Raw genomic sequence first — 22,637 nt, 5'->3', positions numbered from 1 at the left:
AGGTGGGGCTAGGTTTGGGTGGAGTCTATTGTGGTTTGTCAGTGTGAATCAAATCTCATCATAAATCGAGAAGTTATGGCAATTTTAGCAAAATTTGATAATTTGACCTTGAGTCAAGGTCATTCAAAGGTCAAATTCAACTTGCCAGGTACAGTACCCTTATGATAGTATGAAAGTATTTGAAGTTTGAAAGCAATAGCCTTGATACTTTAGAAGTAAAGTGGACCTAAACACAATATTTAACCAAATATTCAAAGGTACTAAGTCAACAAGGGCTGTTTGTAAAACATGCATGCCCCCCATATGGGCTCTCCGTTGTAGTGAGAGCCATTGTGTGAATATGTTTTTTGTCACTGTGACCTTGACCTTTGACCTAGTGACCTGAAAATCAATAGGGGTCATCTGCCAGCCATTATCAATCTACCTACGAAGTTTCATGATCCTAGGCATAAGCGTTCTTGAGTTATCATCCGGAAACCATTTTACTATTTTGGGTCACTGTGACCTTGTCCTTTGACCTAGTGACCTGAAAATCAATAGGGGTCATCTGCAAGTCATGATCAATCTACCTATCAAGTTGCATGATCCTAAGCCTAAGCGTTCTTGAGTTATCATCCAGAAACCATTTTACTTTTTCAGGTCACTGTGACCTTGACCTTTGACCTAGTGACCTGAAAATCAATAGGGTCATCTGTGAGTCATGATCAATCTACCTATCAAGTTTCATGATCCTAGGCCTAAGAGTTCTTGAGTTATCATCCGGAAACCATTTTTCTATTTCGGGTCACAGTGACCTTGACCTTTGACCTAGTGACCTCAAAATCAATAGGGGTCATCTGCGAGTCATGATCAATGTACCTATGAAGTTTCATGATCCTAGGCCCAAGCGTTCTTGAGTTATCATCCGGAAACCACCTGGTGGACCGACCGACCGACAGACATGTGCAAAGCAATATACCCCCTGTTCTTCGAAGGGGGGCATAAAAATACTTAAGGGTTGGCAACTTGGAATGTCTGATTATTACCATTATTAGTTCTTTAAATTGTTCTTTAACTTTGCTTTGGATGCAAAATACAATGGCAATTGGAAATAAGCGAAAAAGCAACATCAGAAAATCTAAATATATTAGGTCTTAAATCTTAATTAACTGAGTAGACCCACAACAGTTCAGAGTGATTTTTCATCATAGCTGCAAATATTCAGCAACTCCATGAGAAACGGGAGTAAACTCGATCTGTCCATTAAGGTGACCACCAACAAACTAAAATGGGCCCGAAGTGGAAAAAGAACCCGGTTCACATGGATAAGAAGCGCAAACACCAATTACCATGCTTACCAGACAACCTATCAGTGTTATTATCTTGATCACTAACCCCATTATTAACGCTCATTGGGTCATTGTCGACCTGAAATGGCCCACAAGTCACCCGGGGGTGACTTGAAACTGATTCATTTTGGAAAATTGAAGAACATGTCCATGATTGTCTCTAAAGCAACCTGTTATCTGATTGATGTTTTGAAAAAAGTAATAACATGTGACACAAATTCCAAGAAAACCAAACTTTAGCAAATACTTTTTTTGTTGTTGACCTAGTAACAGATAATGGTGGTAATGATTGTTGATACTCATCACTTCACATTGTTCAGTACAATGTTATAACACTCTCCTACATTTTGAAAAGGATTTTAAAAACTGTTGGTACCAACATCGAGGCTATCATTACGCCCAATATAGCACAATTTCTATATTACCGGTAAGAAAATACAACTTACCGAAAATCTGCAATACATGTTTTCTGAGTCAAGTTACAATGTATGCAAAAAATGTACACATGTTAATATTACAGGGGTGTCAATTGTCCCAAATTTAAAATAAGACCAGGGGTCTGGGAAGGCAGGTCCCGAAACGGCAATGCCCCCACCCCCATCGAGCCCTCTCTCATTGTACTATTTTATTGTTTTCCTAGTTGCAATTTCTGGTGAACACTATGCATAATACTATTCATCAGAGCGTCCACATCACCGCATGTGTATTCGTCATTATAGGTTTGTTTATAATGGACGTAAAAAATAAATTATATCAGCAAAAAATGTATCAGAAAACGACAATCGAAAAAAATGTCCGAGTTTTGCATACGAAATAAAATGTGCATATCATTTAAATGCCGAAAAATAAAAACCATTTACCTAAGAAATACGTAATCAGCATACAATTGGGTTAACATATTGCTTTACAATATGCTATTGAGCTGCTTAACTTGGCTAATCGATCACATAGAATATTTCATGATAGCGGACATGTGCAACATTTCAATGACTTGTAATAATTTCAGGAAGTAGCGACGATATACTGTCAGTTATCGTTTATGTCCGTGCCATTGGCTAGCCAATCAGAAATGAATAAATAAAATACTGGACAAAGTCGGTACTGAGCGCAAAGACGATGAAGCTTTAACAAAATATAAATTTTGTGCTCAATTTATCGCGCTTTCAAACGAATCCCCCCACCCCATTTCAAAAAATATCTAATCGGATTTTCATTCATCTCAAAATCGACCCTGATCACTGAAATCTGAATTTACGGAATAATCCGGAAAATTGACACCCCTGATATTACTATTACACTACGTCTAGCGCAATTTCTGCCATCCACCATTAATCACCGTGATTCAGCCCAGAGTGGACAATTACTATCTCACCGCGATACACCGTTGAACACGGTGATTTTGCCGTGGCGAATTGCGGCATCAGTCTCAGCGTTATCGGGAAATTGATCTCACAGTGGACCACCGCGATTGCAATGGACCACCACAGTCTAGGTGGTTTGCGGTGAAATACATGTGCAACAACAACATTATACAAATGTACGGTCTGCAATATCGAAATGCACATGTTCATTCACATTGCAGATCGTATAATGTTGTTTTTTTAAACTTTGTATGTACATGTATTTCATGCACTTCATAATAAAATCACCGAATGTTCAACTCTTTTCTCTCGTGTTTGCCCTCTTTACAGAATCATTGACATGTCTTACATCGAGCGTGAGTATAGTTTGCGATTCATGCTTCAGGTTTTGTTTCAATTGTTTCTGCATGAAGTTTCCCTTGTTGTTCTTAATTAAAGATTTGTTTTTTGTTAACCTTTGAAAACACTTGCTCGTTTGTGTACATATATAGCTCGCCAACAATTACATACAAACATGTTACATGTACATGTAATTTGATATAAGACTATTTTTGTGATTTCCTGTTTCTTTTGTTACATGTATTGGATCGAATAAATGTACATGTGCAAATTCGAGACATCCGCAGTAAGTATCAAATTCCGCGATATTTTAATATCAGTCATGCGAAAAGATCAGTTGTCATGTTGGTGAGTGACTATTTGTATACCTGTTCTTTGTTCATTAACAAGTTATTTTGAAACATACACTGTATGTAAAATAATGTAAAAAAAGAAATCGTAATATTATGGTAAATATTGATTTACTTATTGTTTTACAATAATGTTGTGCATTGAGCAAATATAATGTTTATCAAATTTATAAAGTATCGATAAGAAGTATTGTTAAGAAATCACGGTGAATTTAACAAGTCATAATTTCACATTTAGATTTTTTAAAACTGTTTTACTCTTTTATTTCAGATACGACCAAGAATATGGTTTTCGGAAAATAATGAACATAGTAACAACGCTGACTAGTTTTTTATTATTAATAATATAAACATGCATTTAAATACTGATTATTTTTTAATATGATTTTGTTATACATGTATATGTATGTCTATTTATTGTACATGTGCCGTATTACAATACGAATAAAACGCTTGTTTTCGTACGAAATAATGATGGAGAATGTGATGTCTACATCCATTTACTATATCGAATAAAATGGAGAATTTGATGTCTACATGAATTTACTATATCGAATAAAATGGAGAATTTGTTGTTTACATCCATTTACACATAACAGAACAGATGGTATTTGAACACATCTTCTCACTTCTGTCGGTATTTTTTATTACAATCAAAACTAATATTCACACTCTCATCTACTCGATAAGACGGCGATATTTTATATTTGAATCAATACATGTAACAATATAAACAGGAGGAAGTCACTAAAATAGTCAGAATCAAATTACACGTAACATGTTGATATGTATTTATTAAGTTATATGTACACAAACGAGAAAGCATTTTTTCAAATTTTAACAAAAACAAACAATTCTTTAAATAAACAACAAGTACATCTTCACGCAGAAACTGTAGAAACAAAACATAAAGTACATCACGCTCAATGTACGACATGAAAAATGATTCTGGAACGAGGGTAAACAATAGAAAATAATGACGATTGTTAACAATCAAGTTACAATGTATACAAATGTACATACAAATGTAACAAAACATTCTAGAACTTTGCAAAAATTATGCGGTCTGTAATATCGAAATATACATGTTAATTCACATTTACCTGTATTTCACCGCGAACCACCGAGGCCGCGGTGGTCCGCCGTGAGATCGATTTCCTGATAACGCCCGCGGTGTTCAGCCACTGTCGACGCAATCTATCGTGATGGAAACACCTTCAGATTGGGTGATTTTCCACGCTCATGAAAAATTGTCCACAGTGGGAGTGTGGTGGATGGCAGAAATCGCGCTAGACGTAGTGTACTTTTGTTCTTGTAACCAAGATCAAGTTGAACCAAAATAAAATTTAATGCATTAAAGTAATATTTTTTCAAATGCGGTGATAGTGGGATTTTAATTGAAATATTTTTTTAAATGTATGTAAATTTTAATAATTAATGTAATTTCTTATCATATGTAATTCAATAACCATTCTTTCAGGCTTCAGGCTTACAAGGTACAAAATACTAAAAAAAATCGGGTTTATTCTTAAAAAACGTTTTATCTGGTACCGTTTGTCACAGTTTTCTCATCTCTATGTCACATGACTGGGTGGGCAAAGCAATAGATGATTTGCCAAGTGGTACATTAAATAAAGAACAGTAATAAAATATTCCATTGAAATAAAAAAGCAAATTACATCTCAAGTTACACAAAAAATTCAAAATATTCAAGTACACTGTGTATTCAAATTGGGTTATAGACAATATGATACAGAGAGATAAAAAATGTTACCAGTCTTCTATTAGATGCAATAAACATTAACTTATAATAATAGAAGCATAAGGATAACCAGAAACTTTAAACAAAATGTTGACATAATTTCATAACAAATTAACAACTTTTACAAAACTGTTCAGATGTTTCTGATAAAATTATATCTGCTTTTCAAAAAAAGTCCAAGAAGTGCATTTCACGAAATAATTTTTCTTATGAAACTAATATTTACAAGAATCATGAGAGCAGTGAAAAACAATTCAAATGAATGTTGCTCAGTTGTCAAGAAGACTGCCAAACCTATTATGAAATACTCAAAACTTTGGACAACAAGAGATATGCTTGTCAGAAACACAATGCCCCCTACTGCGCCACTTTGAAGCCATATATTTGACCTTTGACCTTGAAGGATGACCTTGACCTTTCACCACTCAAAATGTGCAGCTCCATGAGATACACATGCATGCCAAATATCAAGTTGCCATCATCAATATTGAAAAAGTTATGAGCAATGTTTAAGTTTTCGGACGGACAGACTGACTGACGGAGAGTTCAACTGCTATATGCCACCCTACCGGGGGCATACCAATGGTATCTGTTATAAGAATATCATAATCTTTCAAAAGTAATCATAGTTTCACAGTTTAACACATACACATTTCTATTTATTTTTATTTTACCAAGTCCCATTAACTATTCAGGTCTACACTTGAGTATGATAAGCCAGTGAGGTCAACTGTTATTTCTGCATTTTCAGGTCCAGCAACTACATCCTGAACAACTTGAATCTGGCTTGCGTTTGCCTGATCAACTATGCCATGATAATTGTGAGTTTTTCGCAAATGCAATGTCAGTGAATATTCACTGGAGAAATTCTTCTGACAAAACTGGCATGGCTGTGTTTGCATGTTGTGGATCTTTTCCATGTGTCTAGCTAGTGAACTTTTCATTGTAAAGGTCTTGGCACATAATCTGCAGACAAGGTCATGACTGCGTTGATGCTTCTCACATTGCGATCGCGTTGAGAATAACTGACCGCAAGTTGCACACTGATACAGGTTCTCTCCCTTCTCGTCTTGTGCTGCTTCTGGTAGTAGCTTTCCCCCGACTTTAGACATAATGTTCACCACATTACCGCATTGGCAAGTCACCTTGCGTAAGGTCCTCACTGTCATATGTTCAATCCACGGCTCTTTCTCTACAACTGCTTCTTTACACCGGTCACAAATGCGGGTATGCACAGTCAGCATGTGGTTCTCAACGATGCTGTTTGCATAGAAACCTTTACTGCAGATTTTGCAGTGGTGATTTTTTTCCTTCAAGTGGACCCTACGAATATGAGCCTGTAATGCTTGTTTTCCTTTGATGACTTGTCCACATTGTTCACATGTTTGTTCACGGTTATCTTTCCATTTGATCTTTTTACGTTCTGTTCCCATGGGACCAATAGAGTCACTGTCACTGGTCTTATCTTCAGCCTTTCGTTTTGGTTCTGAGCCAGTGAGATTATTCCAGTCTGCTTGACTGAGTTGCATGACATTACCTTCCTCTGCATCTGATTCAACACTGAATGGAGCAACGGTGTCATCACAATGCACCTTTGAGATATGTACATTCAATGACATTTCGTTGCCATAGTTCTTTCCACAATACTTGCATCTATTAACATAGACTTTATGAAGGGTAGAGAGGTGCTTCATCAATGTCATTTTGTTTTTGAAATTGTTCTGACACAAATAGCACTTAATACTCTCATTTGTGTGCTGAGCCTGATGACGCTGAAGTTGCCACTGTGACCTGAACAACACACCACAATCCATACAGGAAAATGACCCCTTGTCTTTATCAGAGGTTTTACTGATTGCAACAACAGTACCACAGAAACAGTCCACTGTATCTTGTACTCTTTTGCCTTGAACCCAGCGAGCCTTTTCAGTGATGTTCTCCAGGCAATTTGGGCATTGTTCAGTATGGACATTTAAAACATGCGATTCCAATAGTTCAGGGCTTTTAAATCGTCTGTAACATACTTGACATCTGCTTTTTACTCTATTTTTTGCGTGCACAGTTTTGAAATGTAGTTTCAAGGAACGTTTGTTCAGAAGCATAAGATTGCACAAGCTGCACTTCACTTCTAATTTTATCTTTCGCTTTTTCTTTGTCTTTTCAGCTACATGAGGAACATCCGTTTCAGAATTGTCAACAATGTTATCATCAGGTTCATCTCCATCACCAGGCAAGATTTTCACATGATCCAGATACTCTGTCTCTTCATCATCCATTGATTCATATCTATTGCCTTCTGATTCCTCATCAATATTAGCATGATTTCTATCAGCAAATGTAAGCACCATTCTAGGACCCTTGACTTTTTTTCTATCATTCACAGCAAATTCAAATTCATGAACCTCTTCAATTGTGCCATCATCCGCAAGCATTTCAATGGCCACCTGAATTAGATGAAGTGGCATCGATGCTGTATTGTTGTCTATCATTATTTTCAAAGAATAAATTAAGGGACTCATTCACAGATTAAATTTTCATTTTTGAATATTTTTTAACCAGGGACAAACAAAGAGCAAAAGTATAATACAAGAAAATGGTACAAATGTTCTAATGAAATGCTCCTGAAAGGGTTAAATCCTCAGAGTCCCTAGTGGAAATGCTTACAAATTAATTTGTAGTTATCTGTGCAAGTTCTTACTTTACATAACTAATTCAAATGTTGTAAACTATTCAAACAAACACAACATAAAACAACCAAATAATTCTTTTGTAAAACTCTACTCTTCATAATTTTGTCAATTTAAATGTTTTATCCATAATACAGTGTTTACCTTATATTCATATGACCTGATTTTTATTTTGCTCTTGTTTATACACTGATAATTGTTATCTGAGAGATGTATGAGTATAGTACATACCATTAATCAATCTGTGATACGGTCCCTTAGAATAAGATTTTGAGCATAGTATGGTAAAGCATTTACACAAGAACACAGTACAAGGTTTTGTTACCAAGTGCAAACAAAGCATTGCTATCTAAATTCCACAAAATTAATAAGAACTAGGAAAGTCTAGCATACCCATCTTTATATCTCACATTTCTCATCTAGTAATTTAGGTTCATTATTCTAAACAATAAATTATGTAGTAAAAAATGGCCATTATTTGTATTATGTATATAAATAAGACAAAACATTCAAATATGGATATTAGAACACGGTTTATTTGATTGCAACTAGTAAATGAAAGCAGATATACATATACCAGATTTTACTCTTTCATACTTGTACATGTATGTCTACAACAATTTCAATAACTTAAGCAACAAGAGCTGTCTCCATAGGATGACATATGCCCCCAAAAAACGCTTTAATAGAAGTTATTTAAAAGCACAAAGTGACCCCGTGACCTAGTTTTTGACCCGGAATGACCCATATTCGAAATTGACCTAGATATTGTCTAGATACAACTTCTGACCAAGTTTGGTAAAGATCGGATGAAAACTATTTGAACTAGAGAGGGGACACGAAAAATATGACAGACTGACAGTGCGAAAACTGTATACCCCCTTTTCTTCGAAAGGGGGCATAAAAATTACCAATAGTTTAAAACTAAGAACCACTATTTTGGCATATAGGAATACAGACCAATATTATTAATTGTAGTTAAATGTGAAATGTAATGATATGACAGGAATAGATATTAATTCACTAAAGTAGTGTTCATATACTAGAATTAAAGCTGCTCTTACTAATTTGTCAGTTGTTTTGGATGGGCACACATAAATTGTAATTTGTGTATAGATCAATCAGTGCAGACAACACATGTAAGGTACGATACATACATATATTGGTCATAAACACTTTCATTACATCAAGCAAGTATTGACTGATAATAATTGATATTTTATATAAAATATTACACATTATGATGTTGATTTATAATAAGACATAAAACACAGAAACAGTGGGTATTTTGATCCTTGGTTTTAATTATCTGATTTTTTGGCGTAGCTGTTTAACGTCACTTTTGACCTTAGATGACCTTCGTTCATGATAGGTCCGAAACGAATAAACCCGAATTGTTCATTGGCTAATAATACAAAAATCACTGTAAACATTGGTAGTCTGGTTACCAGACTAAAACATTGGATGCATATCATTTTAACTGAAATATGAATAATATTGTAAATTACAATAAATAAAAAACTGTCATGATACAAAACATCCTCTAAACATTACATCGAAACGTTTCTTTTAGTTTACGAAGCAGTATAGCATTAATCACGTCTGTACAAATTAAAAGAATCTATTGTTTACATGCCGTAGCAGCAACACTAAACACTACAAAAACAGGCTAGATTGCACTTTACCGGTACGCAGTCGTTTACCACCATCGACAAAGCGGGAGTTTTGGGGCGGTAGCCCGCGATACTAAGGAAATATATAGGTGTTGGAAAAATATCTGTTTTGATTTATTATAATCGATATTTGCGTTTATTAGTGTAAATATGTTTCTTTGTACTTTGTTTTGTTCATTTTTTATATAAAGTTTTGTTTTTCTGCAAAAAATTCATATCACTTTGATGCTTGCAATATTGAGTCTTTAATGTTAACATTCTACTAACATCTGTACACATTATAACACATTATCTTTTATTTCATTCCAACATAATGTTCATAGTTTTTCAGTGGCGAATATGTTTTCTTTTCCTATTGAAACTAATGTATTACTCGTTCAATTATGAAAACCTAGTCATTACAATACTTATTGACAATAAAACATACAATTTCACCTCTTCTTGTTCTTCATTTTTATTTGTTAATACATTAAAATATATTATCTTATTATCACTCACTACTTTCATTAAAATAAATGATCACTTCATTCCATCTCCTTTCACTGGTCGCAAACATTACAACATCAACGCCGTATATCTTTTTAAAGATATTTCTTGTTTAAATTTTGCTAAGTAATTTTTTAATAGCTATCTGCATTTATAAATATACTTTTCATTCATGAAATCTGACTCAAAAGTGTACAATAAATAATCAGTTATGCTGTCAAATACTAGCGTTATTAAAGAAGAAATATGGCTATGTCACAAAACAAGGTTTTCAATATTCAAGTTATTATTCAAGTTGGGTCAAGCCCAGTGTCTGATTCTAACAAAATAGTGGACTACTACAAAACATAACAAACAATTAGAACTTAAAAAAGCAAACAAACATACTATAAGGTATTGTATGCGTTCTTAGCTTGCCTTGTTTTATATACAGGTAACACTTAAAAGCCCATAAACACTCAAAATCGTTGAATATTTGGTACAATATTTAAAAAAATAAAGTTTGCACATAAAAAATCAATGTTCCTTGTAGCAATAGCCAAAATTTCAACGTAAGGTGTGGTCTGGTAACATAGATTTAACGAGATACAAAATGATTTTTTTAAGGGTGAACTTTGTTTTATTAAGTTATTAGTTGGTTTTTAGTATTTATGTTACTTTAATGAAGCACTTATGTTTAAGTAATTAGATTACATGAAATTTTGCAATATTTCATTTAATCTATTAACTTAAACATAAGTGCTTCATTTGCAGTCCATACACAAAACAAAATACTTTACATCTTATTTCATAACAGCTTATTTTATAACTGTTCATACTCTGAATTCATCAATAATATAAACATGTGAAAAGACACAAGTCACTCCATGTTTTTAAAATAGGTTTAGTATATTTAAAAAAACAACACATGTAAGCTTTCCATAAAATTGTGTATTTTTATGGAAGTTGTTTCAACACAATCGATATTTCCCCTGCAGGCACTGATATTAATCCATCCCTTATTGCATTTTTAACAAATTCCTGGGCATTTTCAAAACTGAGATTTGGATTGCGAGTGGCAACATAAATACTGTTAGCATGAACCTCAGTGATCATGGTCTGACCAGGACCTAGTTCACTTAAAACTTTGTTGATGGAAGGATTAGCCTGTGGAACACTGAAACCTTCAACTTTCCTCTCATTATTTGATGCTGATTGTGAATACTCAGACATTTCTGTACTGTTTTCATTCAGATGACCCATCTTTTCCTCATCTGCACCAGTTTCCGGTTTAAGCATGCCTTTATGGACTTTAACATAGTGCACCTTTAATGTACTCCCAGATCCATATTTCTTACCACAGAATTTACACTGATGCTTAACGATGCCATGTTGCTCTTCTAAATGTTTTGTGAGGGAACTTTCAAAGAGGAACTCCATACCGCAAAGGCTACACACATTGCCAGTCTTGATCTCAGAATGAGAGCTGATGTGAAGCAAACATTTATGGCGAGAGTCAAAGGACTGCCCACACGTTTTACACGTGAACTCGTTCTCATCCACCTCACAACCATCCTCTTCACCCTCTCCTGTTGTTGTCCTTTTCTTCCCCAACACAGATACTATGTTAACAATTTCTCCACAAGCGCAAAGGACTTTGCGCACCATACGTTTGTCCATTCTGGCAGTCCACGGAACGGACTCTACCACATAGGCCTTGCATTCCCTACACACTCTCGTGTGCACAGATAATGTGTGACTGTCTAGGTGAGTCTTTGTGAAGAACTTCATTGGACAAATGGTGCATGCTCTATTCCGCACCTTCAAGTGCATCCTTGAAATGTGTTTGTTAAGACTGTCTTGGGCTGACAAGATTAATCCACAATATTCACATGTCTTTGGAACTCGTAAGTGTTGTTTTTTCTTCCCTTTTTTGACAGTTTCATTTTCATTTGCTTTCTTTTGTTTATTCTTCAAATCTTTTGATTCTACCGGAGAAACATCTTCAGTCATGCAAATATCATGTTCATCATGAGGGTGACATGTACCAACAAAACTATCCAATTCGGTAATTTCATCATAATCAAAATATTCCATATCAGAGTCATCCATGTCTTCCTTACGTTCCTCTGGAGTTGCTACCATTCCAACATTCAATGGTTTGTGTTCAGTGTCATCATCATATTCAACGCTTATAATGTCTCCCTTTTGGAGATTGGTCAGTGTTTGCATTGTAACCTATTCAAAAAGAAAAGACTTCTTTACTTTTAATGGTTTGTCATCTAAAGCAGCATAAAATATAGTTCATCATGTCATGCAGCGAGAGGCTAGGATGTATGCCCCTCTTGTCCTACAAGCCAGACTTAGAAACGATGACACAAGTTAGGAGACGAAAACAAATTTGGGCCTTTTAAATCTTCCAGTAACCTTGGTTTAAACAGCATTTATTATAATTAACATTGGAACATGACATGTGATTACATTCATACAATAATGGATAAGAAAACTAGTTACTGAAAACTTATATGAATTCTTCTCCATAGATGTTCTTAGAGGGTTTAAGAAGTTATATAGCACATGTAACCAGTAAAGGCAACTGATACAGCGTTTTAACATTGAAGTGTGAGTGAAGTAAAGCATGTTTTTTTTAATATATAAGAGATAGAGCATGAAGAGAGTTTAGACTAAGTTGGAAGACGAGGAACAATAACCGAAGGACACTCTACATTAAATATGGTGGGCTGTTACCAGTTTATTTATATGAGAAGCGTTTTAACAACACGATATAGCGTTGCACCTAAGAATTATTGTTTTGTTTTGCTAAGGGTTAAGGTATTCGCATCCAAAGAGTAGATTGTTTGTTGTTAGAGGGTACGGGATATCTCAGATTGTTTCGGAGATGTTGGTGATGCTGACAGTGTAGAAGGGAATGGTTTGCAGTTTCGATTTCTCCACATGAGCAATGAGGACTATCTACTAGCAATCTTTAAAATAGGTCATTATTTAGGGAACTGCATTCAAGTTGCAATCTTGCATGAAGGATTTGACTACCTCTTGAACCAAAACGTATGTTCATTGGAATACTATTTTAGAGAGAAAATTTAAGTACATTTATAGCTATGCAAGTGTTTAAAATAACAAATGGTGAAATAAACAGTGCTGTGATGAAACAATTGTTATAAAATCCAGTCTATAAATGGCCAACATTTCCCGATTGCCCTAATGGAAAAAATGTTTTTCCATTATCATGACTTTAAAATCAAACTCTTAATGTAAGCTGTATTTGGTAGAATGGCAAAATATGGACAATATTGACCAAGTTCGAATCATTATTGAATATAGCCCCAGGTATTTTTTATCATACAACGTTTAAGCGTAATATAATTTAGTACTTGTAGCTAATTTTGTATTCAAGTAGAACATAAACATGTAATCATGCTTATCAAGAAAACTATCAATCCTCTTTCTTCATAAGGTAAATGATACCGATTATCTGCAACTCTGGGAAAACTGATTTTACTGCTCATTTACATGAGCAATAAACAATTATCTTAGTCCACCCATTTACATGTATTTATTGTCCTTTGAACTCAAGTGCATGACCTTCATTATTTTTGCAATGTACCAACATTTATATTCTTTATTAGTGAAAATAACAGTAAAACGTTGGTTACATCTTGGAATAAGTTTAGTTCCAAATAAGGTCTATTTACACAACTCTTCATTTTTATCATGGAAATATCACTATTTCAGTTCAACAAAACTACCATATTTATTGCGGATTATTAACAGGACATTTTCCACACCTGTTTACAATGTAGTTCCACAAACGCATTTATTTTATTTTTATTTTTTCGTGAGAAAAATAAATTTGGTTGTAATAGGAAAGACATTAAAGCCACATATATACTCAAAATCAAGAAATATTTTGTAAAATAAAGTTAACCCATACAAAATCAGTGTGTGAATTACTCGCAGGCTGTTCTTGTTTTATGCTGTTTTCACATAGCCATTTTTACTTTGCTTCTAAGTGGGAAAGGGTTGAATACACCTTAGATATCCAAAATGATTGCAAAGCACAAAGCCTAACTTCCATCTAATGTCTGAATTTTATTCAATTCAATAACATATTAATTTGAACATGCAAGACATTACAAAAAAACCAAACAACAAAAACAACAAATGATAAGAGTATAGAATATTTATTGGAAGAAATGAACATTTTACATGACTTTTCATTCATATTTTTTAATTTAAAATAAGATAACCAAAAAGCTAACTTTCACATAACAGGCATGAAAATGGAAACTGGAAACTGTACAATTCAGTTGAAATCCCATGTTAACCTGCTAAAAATCTTCAAATTTTTCATAGGATCCACACATTTAAGAAATTTTTCTGCTTAGAATGTTCGGTGATACGGCCATGAAGTACAGCTAATTAATTCACAAACAAATTATGATAAAAGACTGTATGTAAATTATAACTTAATATTCAAGCATTTTAAATAATGTAAAAATGTAAATATTTAAAGAAATACACAAATATTCGCTTATATCAGCATTTATCGTTTCATGAATCTGTTACTGCATTAACTTTACACTTCAAGTTCAACATTGCGAGTGTTTGTCAGTATCAGTAAATATTAAATTATTGTCATGTTCATCACAAAAAGCAAGAAAACAGTGGCAAACAAAAATAGATTTTATTTGTGGAAGAAATATCTGTTTCATTAAATAATACATGTTTAATTACAAATGTACATATGCATATGCAGACTGGGAAAAGTTCCTGGTCAATAAATTGAAATTATCAGCATACGACAATAATTTTTACAGGATTTTCACACTAATGTAAAACATAAAATAACCATGGTTTGTATACATATTACTTTTGCTGAAGAACTATTCCTAATTTGTCAGAAAACGTAACAAATGCAACAAGTACTGTCACAAAATAAAAAACAAGTACTCCGCTATTCTTCTGCTTTGATAGTAGAACAATCCTTGTTTAATTCACCTGACATCATGACCCTGGTGTATTCGAGGTCAGATTTGTGGCAATAACTCAGAAATATCTTATTTTAGAAGAGAATATAATTAATTTAGAAAGAAACAGTGCTGCACTAGAATAAGTTATTGGTCACACTGCAAAGTGATCATTACTGCCCAGTGATATATGAAGACATATGTGAAGTTTCACATGAGTATCTGTAGTGGATATAGAGACCAGTCCTTGTAAACTTTAAACCAAGGTTTCTCAGCACAAACAGGAGCAACTTATGCTAAAGTACAGTTCAGAGCTTTGTGTATTGGTAAGTGACTTCACCTACTGACTGATATACCTGAAGTCTCAATTGAATGTCTGTAGTAGGTACACAGGTATGGAGTAGTTGCAAGCAGACCTTAAGCATTATGCAATATGCATTTAATGGGTGATTAGTGCAGCTCGAATTATTCAATGATAATTCAAGCTAACTTCAACTAAAACTTAGAATACAAATGAACATTTACATAAGAACAACATTACTGTAATTGCTATCTTTTTACATGAAGGCAAAATATAACATTATAAGGAGTAAATTTACTATCACTGACATGCACAATGTACAATTGAATATCTCATACATGAACACAAGTTCACTCATCCATATGCCAGCTTTGCAAGTAACTAAAACAAGGTTTCCAGAACAGGTAAGAATTAAGGCAGATGAATTCATTAAAACTGTGAACAATTATAATTGTATTATAAACTGCAGAAATTACATGACATTTCAAATATACTCAAATTTTCAATTATATAAACAAGCTACATAAAAACTTTCACTCAACAGGGATGAAAGCAATACACTTAAAGTAACTACTGTTTGCCTATATGACAGATCACATGCTATTCATTTTTACATGTCTGGAACAAATGTAGGAAAATATTTTGAACAAGACTTTTGCCAAGCAATAAAAGTCCCCTACCGGTAAAACTCCACCATTTTCAGCAATATTTCTAGTCTATTTTTTGCCATAGCAACCAGAATTCTTGATGCAGGAACAAAATGAAATGATGTGCATAATCTCCATATTGCCATCTGACTGTCCATGTTTCAAGTTTCATGAAAAAATACGAAGAACTACTAAATTTATCGCAGGTTCCAGAAAAGTGTAACAGACTGACACACAGAGCGCAAACCAGAAGTCAACAGTCCCTCCGGTTTTACCGGAAGGGGACCCCTCCGGTTTCACCGGCAGGGGACTAACAACCAAATGTAATGACATACAAAGCTTAAAGATCATTTGTATGTTGAAAGTTTTACCTGTATCTACATGTATTTTGGTCCAAAATGAATTATAAGAAAAGCAGAAAGGTTGCAAAAAGTATATACAACAGAAAATCATCAAAGGACATGTCATAAAAAATGAAAGAATTTCAATTCATTTGTACATGCCAATGGGGGTAAATACAATAAAATAACAAAAAAAACAAACAGAGTTCAGCTAGTATTGCAAGTCATACATAACATACAGTAATTCACATTCGCAAAAAGATTAAATGACAAACATTCAGGCAAGTTACATGTACTAGAACTTAGTTATCATTAGCAATTGTCTGGCACCATTGGCTTTTTAAATCTTTCGAGTTGCTTATTTACTATAATAGTCTGCCAAGATTGCACCAACAATGTTTTTTTCTGGACACTAAACACTTGACATGGTGGGCAAGTGCATGATTGAAACCTTTAAACAGTAAGATGTTTGACATTCAATATTAAATTAAAACTTATTTTCCAAACAAAATGTTTAACAAGAGTTCCGCGGTCGGAGATGACCGCATTGAAGCCGGATTTTTGATTTAAATGACAGGAAATGAGCAGTGGTGATCTTCTAGTACTGGCCAACCTTTATGTCAAGTTTGAAGACTCTAGGTACAAGCATACCAAAGTTATAACATGGAATAAGAACTTTAACATTTTTACCTACCAAAGTTATAAGAACTTTAACATTTTTACATTCAAGGTCACAGTGACCTTGACCTTAGAATGAATGACCTTGAAATGACCAGTGGTCATCTAAGTGTGCTTGCAAACCTTCATGTCAAGTTTGAAGACTCTATGTCCAAGCATACCAAAGTTATAACAATTTTAACATTTTAACATTTAAGGTCACAGTGACCTTGACCTTCAAATGAATGACATTGAAATGACCAGTGGTCATCTTCTAGTACTGGCCAATCTTTATTTCAAGTTTGAAGACTCTAGGTACAAGCATACCAAAGTTATAACATGAAATAAGAACTTTAACATTTTTACATTCAAGGTCACAGTGACCTTGACCTTCAAATGAATGACCTTGAAATGTCCAGTGGTTACTTACTAGTTCTGGCCAACCTTCATGTCAAGTTTCAAGACTCTAGGTCCAAGCATACCAAAGTTATAACAACTTTAACATTTTTACATTCAAGGTCACAGTGACCTTGACCTTCAAATGAATGACCTTGAAATGTCCAGTGGTTACTTACTAGTTCTGGCCAACCTTCATGTCAAGTTTCAAGACTCTAGGTCCAAGCATACCAAAGTTATAACAACTTTAACATTTTTATATTGAAGGTCACAGTGACCTTCACCTTCAAATGAATGACCTTGAAATGACCAGTGGTCATCTGTTAATCCTGGCCAACCTTCATGTCAAGTTTGAAGACTCTAGGTCCAAGCATACCAAAGTTATACCATGAAATAAGAACTTTAACATTTTTACATTCAAGGTCACAGTGACCTTGACCTTCAAATGAATGACCTTGAAATGACCAGTGGTTACTAACTAGTTATGGCCAACCTTCATGTCAAGTTTCAAGACTCTAGGTCCAAGCATACCAAAGTTATAACAACTTTAACATTTTTTATATTGAAGGTCACAGTGACCTTGACCTTCAAATGAATGACCTTGAAATGACCAGTGGTCATCTGTTAATCCTGGCCAACCTTCATGTCAAGTTTGAAGACTCTAGGTCCAAGCATACCAAAGTTATACCATGAAATAAGAACTTTAACATTTTCGAGCACGCCGCCACCCCGCCCGCCCGACAACATCAATCTATAAGCCGAGATTTTTTCGAAAAAAATCCGGCTAATCAGAGTGTAAACAAGAATAACAGTGAAACTGATGGATGCTCCCCGATGATGCGCTTTGTCAATGTATATGTTAATAAACACCTAAAAGTATCTAATATTAGCCTCGGTGACCTTGACCCAGTGACCTCAAACCTCATCAAAAGGTAGAGGTCCATTCAAGGTACCTACATGCCAAATATGAAAGCGATTGGTAAAATATTGAAGGTGCTATGAGAAACGGTAGCAAAAGTGTGACAGAAGGAAGTCTATTATTAGCCTCGGTAACCTTGACCCCAGTGACCTCAAACCTCATCAAAAGGTAGAGGTCCATGCAAGGTAACTACTTGCCAAATATGAAAGCGATTGGTTAAGTATTGAAGGCGCTATGAGAAACGATAGCAAAAGTGTGACAGAAGGAAGTCTGTTATTAGCCTCGGTGACCTTGACCCCAGTGACCTCATCAAAAGGTAGAGGTCCATGCAAGGTACCTACATGCCAAATATGAAAGCCATTGGTAAAGTATTGAAGGCGCTATGAGAAACGGTAGCAAAAGTGTGACGGAAGGAAGAAAGGAAGTAAGGAACTACAAACTGGCAACTATATGCTCCACCGAAAATATTTTCGGGGAGCATAAAAATGCATTGCCCAAAAATTATTTGGAGCTTTACATAAATTCAAACAAGGAACATGGAAAACACCACAAAGCCACGTTTTTAATGTGTTTGGTGCCTTATTGTACTTAATGATGCCTCTAAGACCTTTTTGCAAGGATGGCTCACTTTTCTTTAAAAAAACACTAGTATAACAGACATCAATACATTTTGTTAATGCTATAACGCACAAAAATTAAATATACATGAATGATTGGATGAAGCAGTTTACATAGTTAAAAAAGTACTGCTGCAACATGCTCCCTTCGACTAATTACCATGATTTTCCTTTCCTAAAAACTTACATGGTTTCAAATGGTTAACCATTTTATATCTGTGGTAGTATTTGTTCTATCTTTTTAAATAATTGCACATTAATCATGCTGGTTCTTAAGTAATGCTTTTTTTCACCTAATGGGTATTATTTAAGTTCTCAACAGAGCTGCTTAAGAATGATTGATATTTCATCTGAATTCACAGTCACATGTCCTTCTCGAATAGCTTCCTGTACAAATTCTCGAGCCCCATCATTCGTCAAATCTGGATCCTTTGTTGCCACGTAGATGAACCCACCATCAACCTGGGATATCATCGTCTGACCTGGCTTCAAATCCTGCTCCAGTTTATCGATTCTGGAAACCATAGGAGGCAAGGGAATTTCCAAGTTGTTCAGCTGGTTCTGCTCAAGGATGCTGCTTATATTTGATGCCAAACTTTCATCTTGGCCCGCCTGTTCACATGCCCCCAAGTCCAGTTCAGCGTCCAACATTGTTTCAATGCCCTTATCAGACAGGTAATTTCTGTGCATTTTCATGTAGTGCACTTTCAGACTGTCCGCATTGCTGAACTGAAACTTGCAGACCTTACATTTGAGCATGACCAAACTGTGCGCTTCTTTCATATGCTTTTCGCAGCTGGCCTTATCGCTGAACTTTACTGAACACAAATGGCATTGCTTGTTGGACTCGTGAGTTTTCACATGGGTCTCAAGTTTGGTTGGTCTATCAAAGAATTTACCACATTTTTCACATTCGTAACTTCTTTTCATTTTCTTTGCTCCATCATCCTCTTCATTGTCATCTATCTTCCTCTTGGGGCCAATATCAGAGAAAAAGCTGACGATTTCGCCACAGGCACACAAGACATCTCTCTTCATAAATCTGTCTGTTCCTTCAGTCCACGGCACAGACTCCACAACATAGCCCTGACATTTGATACATTTTCTTGTATGAACAGTCAATGTATGATGGTCTAGATCGCTCTCGGTGAAGAATTCCTTGGGACAAATTTGACAAGGATGTTCTCTGATTTTTAGATGTACACGTTCAATATGTTGCTTCAGGGTGTTCTTGCCTTTTAGAAACTGGCCACAGTGTGTGCATTCCAATGGTGTAATCTCTGAAGCTATTTGCTTCTTCCTGTCCTTAATTTTCTTGATCTTCTTAGCAATTTCTTCCTGTTTATTCTGCTCATTGTCATCCAAAATGGATTTTTCAAGTTCTTTTTTAACATCTGAGATTTCACCAACATCTTCAGTATCATTCAAATTTTCCAACTCAGATTCAGAACCACCAACATCAACATTCTTCTTTGAGCTGAAAATGAGGACTGCTCCACACAAGCAAGTAACATTTCTTGTACAAAAACGGTCAATGTCCTCAGTCCACGGTTCTGATTCTTCAATGTACCTTTTGCATTTTGTGCACCTCTTTGTATGTACCATCAATTTGTGGCTCTCCAGAGCAGTTCTGCCATAGAACTGCATTGGACAGATCTGACATGGATGATCTTTTATCCCTATGTGCATTCGATTAATATGGGTTCGGAGTCCCCATTTTCCTCTCACAACTTTTCCACAGTGCTCACACGTCATCGGCATAGTTTCAGACAAGCCCCTCTTCTTTATTCTGGGCTTCCTGTGTTTTGGTGTCCTAGGTGAGTCACTTTTGATGTGGACCTGCATATGCTTGGCCAGACCCCATTTGCCTTTAACCTGTTTACCACAAGTTGGACAATCCAGTATCTCTACCTGAGACATACGCGACTTCTTGTCATTCATGCTGTCGCTTTTCTCAACAGAGGCGTCATTTGCGTCCATGCTTTCATCGACTTCATCAGCAAAGTCATCATCCTCATCATATTCTGCGAGGTTATCTTTGAAATCATCATACTCCATATCTGAGTCATCCATAAGACCAGCTTCAGTCTCTTCATCATCTTCATAGTCTAAGGTAATATCCTCATTTTCATCAGTCTGTTCAAGCGTCACCTATAACAGACAAACAAAAGTTTAAGAACCTTCAGCTACTGAGCACACAAATTAACCCCATTCAAATGACAGTTTCATATTAAAAACAATGCGAAAAAAAACATTCAGAATGTTATTTTAATTACTAAATAGATGTTATGAAATCATAGCTTGTTGTTATAATATCCTCTCTTAATTTAATATTATTTAAACAGGGTATTGCTTCATCAAAAATCTTTTCTTGTAAAAATGAAACATTCAACTTACCAGATAATATTCTGTTTAACAGGAAAGCTTGTTTGTGGCATCTTTTTGGATAAATTTGATCGCTTAAATATTCAGCACAATATCGCAAGATTTTTGATAAAACAAATCCCTGCTAGAATCATATTAATAAGGTTTAATCTACACAGTTAATTGTTTTCTACATACATAAAGCATGACAGAGAGGATGAAAACAGATTGTATATAAAACATCCATATAATGTTCTAATTAATGAATATTATATAAAATATGAACATGTGAAGGATATGTTAAATGTTGACAATAAAAGAAACTAGAAATGGCGCGGCAGAGGCCGACGCGTATCCCCACGCCGAATGTTTGACCTAGGTGTGCCCCAGGGTTGGTAATGGGGCCATGCATAGCTGAGATTGACCGTATTGTCATAAGAGAAGTTCATCATCAATTAGAAGTGAATTGGTGTAGAAATGAAGAAGTTATAGTAAAAGGCAATTTTGGGTGGGTGTGACATATGTGGGCAGGGCGCCCCAGGGTTGGTAATTGTGCCATGCATAGTTGAGATTGACCGTATTGTCATAAGAGAGGTTCAGTATCAATTTGAAGTGAATCGGTGTAGAAATGAAGAAATTATAGTAAAAGGCAATTTTGGGTGGGTGTGGTCTATGTGGGCGGGGCGCCCCAGGGTTGGTAATGGGGCCATGCATAGTTGAGATTGACTGTATTGTCATAAGAGAAGTTCAATATCAATTTGAAGTGAATCGGTGTAGAAATGAAGAAATTATAGTAAAGGCAATTTTGGGTGGGTGTGGTCTATGTGGGCGGGGCCCCAGGGTTGGTTATGGGGCCATGCATAGTTGAGATTGACCCTAATGTCATAAGAGTAGTTCAGTATCAATTTGAAGTGAATCCGTGTAGAAATGAAAAAATTATAGTAAATGGAATTTTTTGGTGGGTGTGGCCTATGTGGGCGGGCGCCCCAGGGTTGGGATTGGGGCCATGCATAGTTGAGATTGACCCTAATGTCATAACAAAAGTTCAGTATCAATTTGAAGTGAATCCGTGTAGAAATGAAAAAATTATAGTAAATGGAAATTTTTGGTGGGTGTGGCCTATGTGGGCGGGGCGCCCCAGGGTTGGGAATGGGGCCATGCATGGTTGAGATTGACCGTATTGTCATAGGTGAGGTCCAGTATCAATTTGAAGTGAATCGGTGTAGAAATAAAGAAGTAAATGTAAAATAACCTAAAAAAATGAGTGATAATTTCTGACGCGGCCCCACCCCAACCCCTATAACTTTTGACCCAGGGGTCAGATCAAAATTCCAAATAGTGCAGGGTCGCACATATGCTCATAGCTACCATGTGTGTAAATTTCAAGGTTCTAGTGCTTTTAGTGTAGGAGGAGATAGTGGCCAGGACGGACGGACAGACGG

General features: G+C 35.3%; 1 protein-coding gene across 7 annotated transcripts in view; it reads right to left on the bottom strand.

Moving 5' to 3' along the window:
• The window catches only part of LOC127868972 (zinc finger protein 420-like), a 52,022-nt gene that overhangs the window by 7,582 nt on the left and 21,803 nt on the right, over window positions 1-22,637 (bottom strand). Inside the window, exon 10 of one of the 7 annotated variants that reach the window (XM_052411193.1) lies at window positions 5,793-7,584. The exons of 4 other annotated variants lie outside the window; for them this stretch is intronic. In XM_052411193.1, the coding sequence (XP_052267153.1) occupies window positions 5,824-7,584 (1,761 nt within the window). In that variant the 3' untranslated portion in view covers window positions 5,793-5,823. Of the gene's footprint in view, window positions 1-5,792; window positions 7,585-10,283; window positions 12,204-18,086; window positions 20,983-22,637 lie in introns of those variants that run through there. 2 more of the 7 variants (XM_052411195.1, XM_052411192.1) reach the window with 2 other exon arrangements.

The sequence above is a fragment of the Dreissena polymorpha genome, chromosome 2, assembly GCF_020536995.1.
Source record: "Dreissena polymorpha isolate Duluth1 chromosome 2, UMN_Dpol_1.0, whole genome shotgun sequence".
NCBI classification, from domain to species: domain Eukaryota; kingdom Metazoa; phylum Mollusca; class Bivalvia; order Myida; family Dreissenidae; genus Dreissena; species Dreissena polymorpha.
This window is presented reverse-complemented; position numbering and strand designations above follow the sequence as displayed.